This window comes from Tasmannia lanceolata, unplaced genomic scaffold, assembly GCF_043159265.1.
Source record: "Tasmannia lanceolata isolate RefF3 unplaced genomic scaffold, GAP_Taslan_0.1 ptg000015l, whole genome shotgun sequence".
Taxonomy (NCBI): domain Eukaryota; kingdom Viridiplantae; phylum Streptophyta; class Magnoliopsida; order Canellales; family Winteraceae; genus Tasmannia; species Tasmannia lanceolata.
Genome location: NW_027518692.1, coordinates 44,905,463 through 44,920,944, shown reverse-complemented (window position 1 = coordinate 44,920,944; position 15,482 = coordinate 44,905,463). Strand labels below are relative to the sequence as shown.

The window sequence follows — 15,482 nt, the reverse complement described above, 5'->3', positions numbered from 1 at the left end:
CATTATTTGCATTTTGGTTACTATAACCTAGGTATCAGAGCCCTAGGTAGGTCAATATTTGGCCTAGGGTTCATCCTTTATGTCCTAATACCTCAATTTTTTTCATCATGTTCTCTCCTATATATACCCCTTCTGTAGGAGCTCAATCACTTGTCTATTAAGCTCATCATACTCCTTAGGGCTCATTCGGTAGTGGAGTCTATTAGGCAGACTCGTGCCAGTACCAAGTTAGTTTGGGCTTGTGCGGCATGGAGAATGATGGCTTTATAGATAGTATCATTTGAGATACTTTCTGTTGATTGGTCCGAGGAGAAGCCCTTCTAGAGTGAAGTGGTGGTAAGTTTGACTATTGTAGACTTACTTCAAGGGCCCTGCTACTTAATTGGCGACAAACTAGATGTGCCGTGCCCCAAAAATCTTATCCATAGGATGATCCCTACTCAACCCGGCCCGATTTTTCAAATCCGGTTAAACAGGTTGGGTCCGGTTGAGGCCAACCCTAGCCTAACTTGACCCAACCTAATCCAAGCCTCGGGACGGGTTGGGTTGGGTTGGGTTGGGTTAGGGTCTCGGGTTATGCAGTGTCAACCCTAACGCAACCTGTCCCGAGTTGAACCCCTACTACTGCACACCTAACTAAAAGGGCAGTTTCTTCTTCTAACAAAATAGGTGTAAGGAAATAGTGGGCAACCAAAAGGGGGTGGAAATATCATTTTACCCGAAGAAAACCTTCGCAAAGTTTAGTTGCATTCTCCTTAAAAGAACCAATCCACGCAGTTTCCCTCCTATTTATTTCTCGCGTGTTAGCAGTGACGAGGGTTTTTGTATGCTTCCGGGATCCAATTTCTCCGCCCTTAAACAGGTAAATCAAATATCACCTCCTTTCTTCTTCTTTTTTTTATATTACGAGTACACAGGTACGCTAAAACCCTAACCCTAGAATTTTCAAATCCGCCATGGGATCCGACACCATAAACGAGGGTTTGAAGAAATTAGAGTATCTCTCCCTCGTCTCCAAGGTCTGTACCGAGCTAGAATCCCACGTAGGCTGCAACGACAAGATCTTAGCTGAATTTATCACAGATCTGGGCCGAAAATCGGAGTCCGTAGAAGAATTCGACACCAAACTGAAGGAAAATGGTGCCGAAATGCCCGATTATTTCGTCCGGACTCTCCTCACCATCATCCACGCCATTATCCCTCCAAAACCCAAAGCCGAGATCGGAAACCCTAATTCCGTAGTTGACGGGAAAGCAACGGCATTCCCAGGGCTCACGATCGCTGATGATAGGGAGAGAGCTAGGGTTTTGGAGAGAGAAATTGAAAGAGAGAATGAAGAGAGAGACAGAGATAGGGATAAAGGTAGAAATAGAGACAGAGATAGGGATAGGGATAGGGATAGGGATAGAGATAGAGATAGAGATTCTAGGGTTAGGGCAAGACACAGGGATGAAGGTAAATATAGCAGGGAGAGATATAGGGATGAAAGGGATGATAGATATACTGGCAGCGAAAGGCGTAGGGGTGATAGGGATGATGACCAGAGGAGCGATTCTAGGGTTAGGGCAAGACATAGGGATCGGCGTAATGGTGATAGAAGGGATGAATATGATGAGAACAATGAGGGTATAAGTAGTGGAGAAGATGGTGAAGATAAAAAAATCTCTAGGAACCGGCATAATGGTGGTCGTTATCATTTAGATGAGCCGGAATTGTACAGGGTTTATAAGGGTAGGGTTTCGAGGGTGATGGACACGGGCTGTTTCGTTCAGCTGAGCGATTTGAGAGGCAAAGAAGGTTTAGTCCATGTTTCGCAGATCGCAAATAAGAGGGTCACAAATGCCAAGGATGTCGTGAAGCGAGACCAAGAGGTTTTCGTGAAGGTGATTTCTGTTTCAGGACAGAAGATGAGTTTGTCAATGAGGGATGTTGATCAGACAACTGGTAAAGATCTACTCCCAATGAATAGGAGCTCAGAGGATGATGCTTTTAGGGCGAACCCAACTAGCTCGAACCAGGGCCCAGTGACTAGGACTGGTCTTTCAGGGATTAGGATTGTGGAAGAGGACAGTACTGTTCCGTCAAGGCGGCCATTGAAGCGAATGAGCTCGCCAGAGAAATGGGAAGCAAAGCAGTTGATTGCTGCAGGTGTATTGGATGTTAGGGAGTTTCCTATGTATGATGAAGATGGGGATGGGATGCTCTATCAGGAAGAGGGCGCTGAGGAGGAGCTTGAGATTGAGTTGAATGAGGATGAACCAGCTTTCTTGCAAGGGCAGAGCCGATACTCTATCGACATGTCACCCGTTAAAATTTTCAAGAATCCAGAGGGTTCCTTGAGTCGAGCAGCAGCGCTCCAATCTGCTCTTATAAAGGAGAGGAGAGAAGTGCGGGAGCAGCAGCAAAGGACAATGCTTGATTCAATCCCAAAAGATCTCAACCGTCCTTGGGAGGATCCAATGCCAGAGACAGGCGAGAGGCACCTCGCGCAGGAGCTGAGAGGTGTGGGTTTATCGGCATATGACATGCCTGAATGGAAGAAAGATGCTTTCGGAAAAGCGATGACATTTGGGCAGAGATCAAAGCTTTCACTCCAGGAACAGAGGCAAAGTTTGCCCATTTTCAAATTGAAAAAAGAGCTGGTTCAGGCAGTGCATGATAACCAAGTGCTGGTTGTCATAGGTGAGACTGGTTCTGGTAAGACAACTCAGGTGACACAGTATCTCGCTGAAGCGGGTTACACAACCAGAGGTAAGATTGGATGTACTCAGCCTCGTAGGGTGGCTGCAATGTCTGTGGCAAAAAGGGTAGCCGAAGAGTTTGGTTGTCGCTTGGGAGAGGAAGTTGGCTATGCAATTCGATTCGAGGATTGTACTGGCCCCGAGACTGTTATCAAGTATATGACTGATGGTATGCTTCTTAGGGAGATTCTGGTTGACGATAATCTTTCCCAATACTCTGTAGTCATGCTTGATGAAGCTCACGAGAGGACAATTCATACAGACGTGCTTTTTGGGTTACTCAAGCAGCTTTTGAAACGCAGACCCGACCTCCGTTTGATAGTCACTTCTGCTACTCTTGATGCAGAGAAGTTCTCTGGTTACTTTTTCAACTGTAATATATTCACAATTCCCGGAAGAACATTCCCAGTTGAGATACTCTACACCAAGCAACCAGAAAGTGATTACTTAGATGCATCTCTGATCACTGTCCTGCAGATTCACTTGACAGAGCCTGAAGGTGACATCCTTCTCTTTTTAACAGGTCAAGAGGAAATAGATCATGCATGCCAGTCCCTTTATGAGAGAATGAAAGGGCTTGGAAAGAATGTACCGGAATTGATAATATTGCCTGTCTATAGTGCTCTTCCTAGTGAAATGCAATCGAGGATTTTTGAACCTGCTCCTCCGGGAAAGAGGAAGGTCGTTGTGGCTACCAACATTGCCGAGGCTTCGTTGACTATCGATGGGATATTTTATGTAATTGATCCTGGCTTTGCAAAACAAAATGTGTACAACCCGAAGCAGGGACTTGATTCACTAATCATTACTCCAATTTCACAAGCATCAGCCAAGCAACGAGCTGGGCGTGCTGGGCGTACGGGACCTGGAAAATGTTATCGCCTTTACACAGAGAGTGCTTATCGTAATGAAATGTCGCCTACCTCTATTCCAGAAATTCAAAGGATCAATCTTGGGTTAATAACACTTACGATGAAGGCTATGGGTATAAATGATCTTCTGTCATTTGACTTTATGGATCCCCCTTCACCTCAAGCTCTTGTCTCTGCCATGGAACAACTGTACAGTTTAGGAGCATTAGACGAAGAGGGACTTCTGACCAAACTGGGAAGGAAAATGGCAGAATTTCCACTGGATCCACCGCTGTCGAAAATGCTCCTTGCCAGTGTAGATCTTGGATGCAGCGATGAGATTTTGACTATTATATCAATGATTCAGACACAGAACATCTTCTACAGGCCGAGAGAGAAACAAGCCCAAGCAGATCAGAAGAGAGCCAAGTTTTTCCAGCCAGAAGGGGACCATCTGACATTGTTAGCTGTTTATGAAGCTTGGAAGGCAAAGAACTTTTCTGGGCCATGGTGCTTTGAAAATTTTGTACAGTCTCGATCTTTAAGGAGGGCACAGGATGTCCGAAAGCAGCTTCTTACCATCATGGACAGGTATTCTTCACTGAAAGCTTCTTACATTCTTGTTTTTCTGCTTTGGTAAAAGAATTGTCTTTTTTTTTCCATTTCTTTCCAATAAAGTATCACTCTGTATGCTTCTTTTTTTGATAAAATAGTAATTCAGATACTTGGATTTAGTAGGGAAAAAATCGTTATGGTATGGGCCCTACTTTTTGGTAAGGTCTTCTGATAATAAATCAGTTACAGCAGGAAGATTCTGAGTTCAATAGAAATTATTGGCGTTTACTTTCATTCTAGTTTATAATTTTACATTAATAGAAGATCTCTTCATTTTATTTTTCCTATGTTTGGTTGTGCGGGTGTGACTCGGAGAGTAGTAGAATAAGAAGTCAAAAGGGAGGAGACAAGCATTTGATTTGTCTAGAATAATAGTGGAACAGTAGTAAGTAGTGTTTGGTTGCTGGGCAGTTCTCTTGGAGAGTAGTGGAAAAAGTAGGGGTGTCATTACCAAAAAAAGAGAGTGAAGAGAGAGATATGGAAGAGAGAGAAAGATAGAAAAGACAAGACCTTCTCCAATATTCTTCCATCAAAAATTTAACATTTTGGTAGAATTTGGTTGGAAGATGAGTAGAGGGGACATTATTGCCACATGTGCAAAAAAGCAATAATGATGTCTAGAACATGTTGGGGAGTGAAATGGAACTTCAATGCAATATTGGCAACCAAACAAGGAATCGGCATTCATTGGAATTTGAAATTGCAATGAATGCCGAGTGTTTGTGCAACCAAACATACCTTCTTCTGGTGCCATTTGAATTCCAATATGCTGATTAGACGAGAGAAACACAGTACCCATATATGCGTTCAATCATAATTTTAGGGGTTTTCAAAAAAAAAAAAATCAACAGTTTTAAGGAGTTTCAAACAATGATCGACCATGTGGAAGCTGGAGATTCCGACATACGCGTTTCAGAGCATGACGTCCCGTTGCTGCTGAAGAAAGAAGAAAAAATAGATGGCAGAATCCCGGATGCTCAATGACAATGAAAAATACCATGTCGAATATGATACAATTAAGTTTTGCTGGCATCATTAATAGCAACTGTGAAGACTGTAAGAAAATCCAAATCGTTGGTGGTATTGGATAGAAAACCCAAGGAGGACGCCATCGGTTTCATTATCCGGCTCCAAATTTGAAGAGCTAGCCGACTATTTTGCCTGCCTAAGACCATCGATAAACAGAGAGATAGACCTGCAGAAAAAACCTAGAACATGGAGAAAAAGTGAGAAACAACTGAGAGAGAGAGAGAGAGAGAGAGAGAGAGAGAGAGAGAGAGAGAGATGAAAATAAGAATAAAATAGCAAGGACATAAAATCTCTCTCAAAATACTATTCTATTTAGGCTAAAAAATCCAAAAAAGGGGTGTGTGCCACATTATTAGGGAACTTTTCCTATTAGGAAATTATTAAAATGTATAAGAAATAACCATTCAAAAAAAAAAATGTATAAGAAATAGTAACCAAATCCCTATTGCTATTAACCCCTATTTAATAGAGTCTAAAAGAAAACATTGGAAAGGAATTAGGAGACTAAATTGGGAAACCAATACCGATACGTTCTTTTGTTAGGAGGAGAGCGTCACGTAGATCTCAAGCGGGATGGGGGAGCTGTCCACGTGGCCGTGAACAGTGAAACCCCCATCCAGCTATATTATAATAGATATAATAGATAAGACTCTGACTAAGGTGACATGCAGTTTTGTATATGATCCCATCGTAGGCGAGTCTTTTTTGGTGTGATTGTCTTCTTTGACGATAATGGATCGGGTATTTCACTTGCAGTTTTGTTAACTTCCTCAATAACAAATATTTCAATTAAAACCACAAAGCATCTTGTTGTCTGCTCTTACATAAGTAAATGGTCACCTTCTTGTGTCTTTGTTTGTTCTTGAACAAAAACCATAACAAAAATACATGTTCTTAAGAAAAGTGGCGTCATTCTTGCCTTGTTCTAGAACACAATTTCTTGTTTTAGATTTCAGCCAGATCTAGACCTCTTAGGAGGAAACGACTGATCGGGCTTGTGCTCCTTCTGACCTCTTCACTAGGGTCTTATATTTTTTTACGAGAATGCTGATGCTGGCAGATCTAATATTTCCAAGTTCAGTAAATTGTTCGCCTATCTGATGGATGCATCCGGAATGGTACCAGTACCTGATACTACCCTTTCTGATGAGCAAACGATAAGCTATTGCATGTTTGATTCCCAATGCAACACTCTTTTTTTGAGTTTCCCAATGCAAAACTTAATTTTTAATTCGTTCAGATAGTGCATGTTTTATGCTAATGTGTGTTTACTTGTTGAAAAGGTGGTGCTTGTGTTGGCAGTAGTTAGAACTTAGGAAAAGTCCAACGGCTTGTCTAACGGTATTCTACCTACATGATAGTATGATATTAAATATTTACAGAAGTTTGCCTGCTAGTGATCTTTTGTTCCTACACTGGTTTTCTCATGTCCTATCTTCAAAATTATCATCTTCAATTTCCGCATCTAGAGGTGTGCTGTTAGTAACCTAAAATTTATGACCTGGAAACAGAGTCTCGATGCAAAGAGTTTATCTTGTATTTCCATAAAGTTCTTTGAAATACTTGAAAGGTTTTCGGTTTCGATTTTTATGTTGGAATTACTAAAAATGCTGCAAAGAACTGACCTAATCTGGTCAATTACTTTAATTGCAGATTCTGTTCCTTTAACTTTCTTTTTCGAAACAATCAAATTGCGATTGTGTGTTGAAATCTTCGTGATATGCTGAAACATTGCATTGAGTCCTAGTAATCAGCAAAAAAGTTGGTATTATTATGTTAGAATATTCTTCTCTATTTAAGTGATTTACATTACAATGAGGTACATCTAACTTATGACCTTTTCAGGTACAAATTGGATGTTGTGACTGCGGGGAAAAATTTTACAAAGATAAGGAAGGCAATTGCGGCAGGATTCTTTTTCCATGCAGCGAGAAAGGACCCCCAGGAAGGCTATAGAACATTGGTTGAGAACCAGCCTGTTTACATTCATCCTAGCAGTGCTCTTTTCCAGAGACAGCCAGACTGGGTGATCTACCATGAGCTTGTAATGACTACAAAGGAGTACATGCGTGAGGTTACAGTAATTGACCCCAAATGGCTGGTTGAACTGGCCCCACGTTTTTTCAAAGTATCCGATCCTACAAAAATGAGCAAGCGCAAGCGGCAAGAACGTATCGAACCCCTTTACGATAGATATCATGAACCCAATTCATGGCGTTTAAGTAAGCGCCGTGCTTGATCTGAAATGAGCTTTGTAATGTTCAAACTCTGCCCCTTGAATCCATAAGAAAACAAGTTCCAAGTTTCAGATCCATGAATAAACCGAAACGAAAGAAGATATATTTCTCACGTGGTGCCTAAAGCGCAGTATGCTCTACTTCAACAAATGCGGGTTTTTGCTGGAACTGGTGAGCTACACTAGCTGGTTAGATGTGTGTACTTTCATAGTGTCCAAATTGCTGGTGTAAGTTATTCACCATGCTTCGTTTTTGCTTCTGTTTTTTAATGTAAAATTCCCTTGTATGTGCATGTTTAATTGTAGAATGCAATGTACCTCTTTGAAGGTTATAGAGGGACTCCCTCCCAATATGTTGCTTTTGTTAAATTGAATATTTTGAACCCATGCGTGATTCATATGAGGCCACTCTTTAGATGAAACGGTTTTGTATGGATTTCAGATTTGTTATAAGCAATATCAGAGTTATTTCAGATATTCCATTCTCCGGTGATCCACATATTTTGGACAAACAGGGAAATCCCATTAAATATGCATGGAACTCTATGCAGGAATTGTGGGTGAAAGTTTCCGTAGTAAATGATTCTCAGAATTTGGTATTGAAATCCTTGGCCGTGGTGGGTTGGCACCATTGAAGGGGTCACTTGCGTAACTGTAGAGATCACAAAATGGTTATTATTGATTTCAATTAGGATGACACAGAGTTTTGAATGATGTGAGGGATCCATTAATTTGGATTGTTCAATCATGCTAAAGTTTGAGATGACTCCAGTCGATCTGGTTTTTGGAACCGAACCGACGGTTCTGGGTTTACTCAACCTTTGACCAAATGGAGATGTTTCGCCTAATCTTATATTTTTCCTAATCTTCTCAGTAGAGAAAATTTTCTGCTCCATAAAATACAAACAGTTATATTAGTTTTCTATCAAATATTCATCATTGCGTCCACATCAAATTGGCGTAAGAGCCCCTACAATCAAATTTTCGCAGGGAGGTGATTTTATCCGTTAGGGGGCGCATCACGCTCGGTTCTTGGTTCTGTTCTCGGTTCCAGGAACCCAAACCTAGAACCGAACCATATATAATCGGTTCCCAAAAATCTGAACCGGAACCGAACCATTTAAAATTGGAACCGAACCGAACCAAAGTGACCGGTTCGGTTCGGTTCCTCAAGTTGGACCCGAACCATGTCCACCCCTACTAGTTAGTATGACTTTTACATGGATTCTTTTGGCACCGCAGAGGGTGCCGGGATACCGGTATCGTGCATTTTTTTTTTGTTGGTAAAAAACATTTCTGGTAAGCTTGGTTACACTGAAATATTTTTCCTTGGAAAATGAATTTTACTGAAAAGTTTTTCCACAGAAAACGAATATTCTAAGGTCTGGAAAAATCTTTATATAAACCAGTTTTAATTGGGCTAGGATTTCCCAGTTTCAAATTTTCGAGGAACAAAAAATTCATGAATTTTTTCATGGTGACATGTCCTAAACAACATTTTTGGGTTTTGCCTAAAAACAGGGCTAAACTATTACATCTTTATAACTCATCTTTCTCATTAATAAGATATTCGGTTGACATGGGAGTAGAAAGAAACCATTTGGTTCGCCTGATGATACTCTACAAGATCAACGGTCTCAATTTAACAAGAAATTAAGAAAACACAAATGCTAAAAAGACTCTTGTTGCTCAGGTCTTTCCCAGCAACCTCTTCTTGGTCCCACATTTATCATGTAAACTTCATCGTAGCCTTTCTTGAGAAAGGAAGAAAACTTGTTACAGAAATTGTTCCTGTGCACAAAAGAGGATTGATCCTTCCCTCGAAGTGGATCAAGAGGCTGATCTTCCCTCTAAGTGAAACAATCGTTGTCCGAATCGTGAAGATTGGAGCATGCTTGGCAACCATGAATTCATATTCCATGGAATATTTGTGGGGCCAGTTGTGCCAGCAAAAACTGAAATAATCCAATGAAGAAATCACTACCCTGGACTGCTAGAACCTTAATGGACAAACAAACCCTGGCTTCCTTTTAGACATGTAACTCCTATGAAATAAGGTACCAAAACCAACTAACTAAATAACTCATGCTGTCTTTTACTTCGGACCCATAAATTCAATACTTTTCCAAGAAAAAAATCATAAATCCACTAAAACTCTTCAAATTTTCACAATTCCTAATCCCACTTGGTCTCTTGGATTGGATGTCCAAAATCAACTTAAATTCTTCTAAAATAGACTTCAGAAACATGCCTGTCCTGTGTGCAGGGTATACACCCCTTCAATAAGAACTCTTTAAAAACAGCCCAGCACTTGCACACGCGAGTGCACACACACGATTCTGAATTTGAATACAACCAATATAACTTATCCAAAAGGGTTAAGTAGCTGTCATATACAGTTTTCAAAGAGGTCTGACGTATTTCCTAAAATCTGGACCACATTTTGTGATAGTCAGGATTGATAGGAGATTTGAGTGAATCATTGCTATTATTGATAGGTTCTCTGGTGTGTCTCATTTCATGTCGATTTGTGCAGCTAGGTTCACCGATATGTCCCATTTGTCCCATTTCTGGAGAATTTTATAGATACAATAGGGGTTATATTTTAATTTGCCAGCATATACTACGCCGATTAGATAAACAGGTGGAAATGCTCAGACACAGCTTACGGCATTTATGGAAGCACTTAGCTGGTGAGGTGCTTCATTTTATCCATAACAAAGTTTACATACTATAATTCCACGACCCATCCCTTTGATAACATTTTTGGCCCCACTATTCCACACCTCCTAGACTGTACCTTTATATTTTGTCCAGGGAGAGGCATTGCCCAGGCTAATGCCTTCCTTCATTTTATAGAGGAAATACATCAAGAGGTGGTGAGGGAAACAAAGTGATTGCTGATAAGCTTTAGGGAGCACTTCTATAGGCCGGGGTCCTATTGACGACATTCCTTCGATATTACCAATTCGTGATTGGAGCCGATCATCATAAGTACCTTGGAGATTTAATAGAGTTTACTATCATTACCTTTGGAGTTTATGCTTGGATGTTCTGTCGACGGAGATCCTCCATGGATTTCGCTAGAGATACCTCGTTTGTTAGCAAGGGAGTTATCTATTCAAGTGTCTGTGGTTGGATGCAGTACAGTTGCACCGACTTCTCGGAGACGTGATACAGCATGTTGCAGACTTTTACTCGACGGAGTTGAGTTCCTCCCACATCAGCCAAAAACTTTATTTTAGTTAGTTTTGTTTTTGTTTACATGAGAGACTTTTTTAGTTCTTTTATTTGAGATTTATTTCTATTTTTAGCTATATTTTTTTATCCTAGATATGGAGAATGTCCACATCAACATATGGCTCGCCTTTCTAACCTCTTTCTCAAGTCTTACCATCATTAAGCCCAAGCCGACAGATTACTAACTCAAATAGGGACTTAATATTTTTAGTAAGTACAAACTTACTATTTTTAGTAAAAGAACATTGGCAAAAGACCCCTTACAAAAGACTCAACACCCTCTCCCCCCCCCCCCCCCCCCCCCACACACACACACACGCCGCTGACCCGTCCTCTCTCTCACCCCTCTTTTCCCTCACGGCTTGTGTAGCCGCCCCCCCTTCTCTTCCTTCACTCCCTTTTGCCCCTCACCACTTCTTCTTATCTTCTTCCTCTCACCCTCAAGGTTGGGTTCATAAGCTGCCCCTCTATCCCCTTCCTTTTCTCTCTCTTGTAATTAATTAAGCTAAAATCATCACCTTTATTTCTGTTTTCAACAGATTGAACTTTAGAATGAAAGCAAGGACAATATTGGTATCAATTGATTCCCAAAGATCTTCCATTAAAAACAGAAGTAGGACACAGTTTATGAAGGTCGTTGAGGAACCATATGATCTTTTATCAACGTTCATTCTTATATAAGCTTTTAAAAGGTGATCAAAGTTTTCGTCATTACTAGTTTCAAAGAGCTATGCTGGTTTAGTGTTCACACACTTTTTGTTTCTAAATGAAGGTTTGGTGTATACACACTTGACATGTCTCCCCTGAGAAGCAATCAATGCATAGCGGCAATTTTTATTTATTTTTTGAATGATTGCATACCGGCAATTACTGTTTTTTCTTTAAAGATACTGATGGGCCTGACTCTTCCTGTTGTTACACTGACCACCTCCACTTTAGTGTTCCGATTAAATTAAGGATTTGTTTTCATCTCGAGGCCTTGAAGTGTACATATAACTTGATTACCTTCATTGACTATGTATTGTGAAACTTACGTAGTGTTATATCTTTGGCTTCATCCTAAATTGTCTATCAATTAGATCACTTCATCTGAAACGACGGGAAGACCATGTGCTCCTTGAAATCCAAATCTTATTGAACATCATTAAATATGATTTAGGCTTCGGCAGCAGTGCTGTTGAGGTTGGCACAAATAGGATGAGATCATCTGTTGACATACACTATTTTTTCTTAGTTGGAACTTCCTCTATGTGTTCAATAAAATGGACTAACCAAAGGCTTACACAAAATAATATAACCTCTTCCAAAATAATATAACCCATCCAATCCTAGAATTCTTTGTTGTTCTGCTACATATGATGTAAGGTCTCGGGAAGACTAATACAGGCTTCTGCATTACATACATTCTTAACACGGCACAATCAGCACCATGATGTCATACTTTTACGAGTGCTTTTTGTACACTAATGAATTTGTAGAGTATATAAATACCACACCAAGCAGCTTGATTCATTTAACCTTTCAATTCAAGTTCAGTGTTGTGTTATACTTATTATGGGAATAAGACGGGAAGAAAATTCCATGATCAAAATCAATGTAGTAATGAACAAGAACCATTAACCTCTAATACTCGGACAATGCTAAATGACATCTCTAAGCAAAAAATTACACTCATCTCATCATAACACACTCAAAACAGGTAAAGACATGGGCAAAAAAGAAGAAGAAACCCATCTCGCCCACTATAGAAACCTTGCAGGATTGCAGATTTCTTTCAAATGCTAAAGTCTCTGAATACCACACGTACTTCAATTATTTGATAGCATGCACCTGGCCCAACTCAAATTTTATAACACAAATCAGAAAAGAAAAGGAATAACCCACTGGCGACCAATATGGACCTTGTGCAATACAATCAAGACCAAAGAAACTGCCAGAATTTCATCAGCTAAAGAAAGCAAAATTCAGCACTACTGAGCAGAAAAACCCATAAAGACCCTAAAAATAATACAAAAAGAGATCTTTTTTTTAATACCTCTGATCATAAAGCACCAGTTGAATTGCTGAACCCACTACTGAGCAGTCTCTCCACATATTTCCCAAGTATATCAACCTCCAAATTCAGCTTCTGCCCAACACTCTTCAAAGGAATCACAACTTTCTGCTGAGTATAAGCAACCAACATGAAATTAAAGCAACTCTCCTCATCAAAAACCCTAACCACAGTCAAACTAGCCCCATCAACAGCTATAAACCCTTTAGGCACAATGAATTTCAACAATTCCGGCGACGTCCTCACCTTCACCCACAATGAATCCCCTTCAACCTCTAATGATACAATCTCGCCCGTCCCGTCAACATGCCCCTGTACAAAATGCCCTCCCATTCTTGTAGTAGGTTGTAATGCCCTTTCCAAATTTACAAAAGAACCAGGTTTTAGCTCACTAAGAGAGGTTTTTCTTAGGGTTTCCGGCGAGAGACCAACCGTGAAATGGGATGATTCAGTGTCGAATTCTGTCACTGTTAGGCATGTGCCATTGACAGCTATACTGTCGCCTAGCTTGACGTCTGAGAGGACTGTTTTTGCTGATATTTTCATCTCAAACCCTCCAGTTTGGGCAAACCCTAGTTGTTTGATTTCACCCATTTCTTCTACAATTCCTGTGAAGAGGGATTTGATGGGGTTGTGATGAGAATGGTGGAGAGAATGGTGTTTGGGTGAGGGATTGAAGGGATGGAATGAGATGGATTTGAAATAGGAAGCAAATTTGAGATGGGTAGGTTTGAATTGGGAAGAAAATGTGAGATGGGTTTTGATGGGAAATATATGGGGATTTGGAATGGAAATGGGTTTGTTGAGAGGTGTTTGGAGGACGTTTGAGAGGGAAAGAGGGGGGGGAGAAATTGCCATTTTCAGGGAAGATTTTGAGAAAACGGGTTCTTCCGGAAGGGTTTCTGAGATCCTGCGAAGAGCTAATTAGGGTTAGGGGTTGGAAATAGTCCGTAGAGAAATAGTCCTACCCACGAAGGGGGTGGGGACACCTTCGATACCCAAAAAAAAAAAAGAGTCACCGAGGAGATGCTGGAGAGAGAGAGAGAGAGAGAGAGACGTGCTGCACCGTCACAGCCGGTTAAAAGGGGCAAATTCATCCTTATGGGAGGTGAATTTTTTAGGAAGTCACTTTGACAGTTTACTTCCTTGAGTGATGATTATAGGCCCTTGATCCATCCAGCCTTGTTTACGGTTCTGCCCAGAAAAGCTAAACCAATAATTTTTATAAGGTATATGATATGAGCAGCTCTCACAAGGCAAGTATGAGATGGGATGAAGAATGTGCAGGTTGCATCATGGGATTGACGGTCTTGATTTCACATACACACCCCTATTGCCCAAAAGTTGACTTTTATTAATGATTATAAAAGTGGTCATTCTCTTTACTATTATCTTATTTGTAAATGGAAACCTAACTGCTATTGGGAAGTCATCAGAGAATAACATTTCTAATATTCATCAGTTGTAAAAAATCATATTTAAGTTCAGAACCTTTGCACATAAGATTCATATAAGAATATAACTCCTCCACCATTAGATTACATAATCTTTATCCATTTATTAATTTGGCATTCAATCAAAACATGGAAGTGTATAACAATACTGAAAGAAATCCAATTTTATCTTAAGGATCAACCTAAAATAGGTGTAATACAAATTTCAGAAAACCCAAGAATTAAAAATGGGCAATCCTGTTCCAAATCCTGTTTTTCTATAAATAACATGTACTCAGGCTTTTTGAAAATCATTGAAGAATTTTGTTTGAGAAAGTGCGTCTTGTGCACAAAGGATGACTGATCCTTCCCTCGAAGTGGATCAAGCCCTCTAAGAAGATCAATCACACTACAAACTGATTTGGGTTCAAAACAGAAAGCTTGAATAAAACCATTGCCACGATTTAAAAGCAATGTGAAATCATTAACCACAAGTTTGGCAAAGTCGCCCCTTATAAAACAAATCCGCCAGTGGCCCCTGATTTGGCAAGGTGGTCAGCCAAATAATTAGCACTCCTAGGCAAGAGAAAAAGAAATAAAACCATAAATACAAAGATCTTTTATCTCATCAATTAGATTGGCGACTCCACATGCCGATGTAAATCCCTTTAGCCCATAATACTGTATTTGAAGAGTCACTTTCCACTTCCAAACTCCCCTCGATCAAGTTAATAGAGATAGACAATTATTTGGGAGGGGCATGGACCGAGGCTTCAGCGGAATTAGACATTCTTATAGGTCCAACAAAAGGGTAGATGATGTTACCCAAAGAGTTCCTAAAAACACCGCCAATACCTATCATGCCAGGGTTGCCAAGTGAGCAACCGTCGACATTGAGTTTGGTGACATTTATAGGAGGGTGTTTCCATTTCTCTACTATTTTAGCTTTTGGGATGCTAACTTTCACAATCGTGACTCGATTCCTTATAACAGTGTCTACTGAGTACCCTGAAAAGAGCGGTGCTGTAAATCACCAAAAAACCACTGTGAATTTGATATTCCAAACCACCCGCAAGAGAGATGGGAGCCTCTTTCTTCTCTTCGAATACCAACTGAGAACTTGACTCCAAATAAAAGAATCCATTCTGCAATAGATGAAAAATGTGAGGTGGACTCCTTCAACTATTATAAGTTCGCCATATCATGTTTGCTATGCTGAATTATCATGTTTGCTATGCTGAATCAAAAGCTAACATTCTCATCTCACTGTTCTCTTCCCCATGT

General features: G+C 40.3%; 2 protein-coding genes across 2 annotated transcripts; one reads left to right on the top strand and one right to left on the bottom strand.

The window, feature by feature from the left end:
* Nucleotides 1-707: 707 nt before the first annotated feature.
* LOC143847523 (putative pre-mRNA-splicing factor ATP-dependent RNA helicase DEAH5) lies at nucleotides 708-7,947 on the top strand. Its single transcript, XM_077356391.1, has 2 exons — nucleotides 708-4,183; nucleotides 7,082-7,947. Exons 1-2 carry the CDS (start codon nucleotides 957-959, stop codon nucleotides 7,473-7,475), a joined length of 3,621 nt encoding a protein of 1,206 aa, XP_077212506.1. The 5' UTR covers nucleotides 708-956; the 3' UTR covers nucleotides 7,476-7,947.
* Nucleotides 5,222-13,803, bottom strand: LOC143847524 (lumazine-binding family protein). The gene is made up of 2 exons (XM_077356392.1): nucleotides 12,748-13,803; nucleotides 5,222-5,415 (listed from the first exon to the last, which is right to left on the bottom strand). Exon 1 carries the CDS (start codon nucleotides 13,621-13,623, stop codon nucleotides 12,754-12,756), a length of 870 nt encoding a protein of 289 aa, XP_077212507.1. The 5' UTR covers nucleotides 13,624-13,803; the 3' UTR covers nucleotides 5,222-5,415; nucleotides 12,748-12,753.
* Between the last annotated feature and the right edge of the window lie 1,679 nt (nucleotides 13,804-15,482).

What these genes read in the sequence shown, in the direction of transcription:
- LOC143847523 (XM_077356391.1), top strand. Translation starts at nt 957, where the DNA reads ATGGGATCCGACACCATAAACGAGGGTTTGAAGAAATTAGAGTATCTC. An exon ending in CTTCTTACCATCATGGACAG is followed by an intron (nt 4,184 to 7,081) that starts GTATTCTTCACT and finishes TGACCTTTTCAG; the next exon opens with GTACAAATTGGATGTTGTGA.
- LOC143847524 (XM_077356392.1), bottom strand. Translation starts at nt 13,623, where the DNA reads ATGGCAATTTCTCCCCCCCCTCTTTCCCTCTCAAACGTCCTCCAAACA.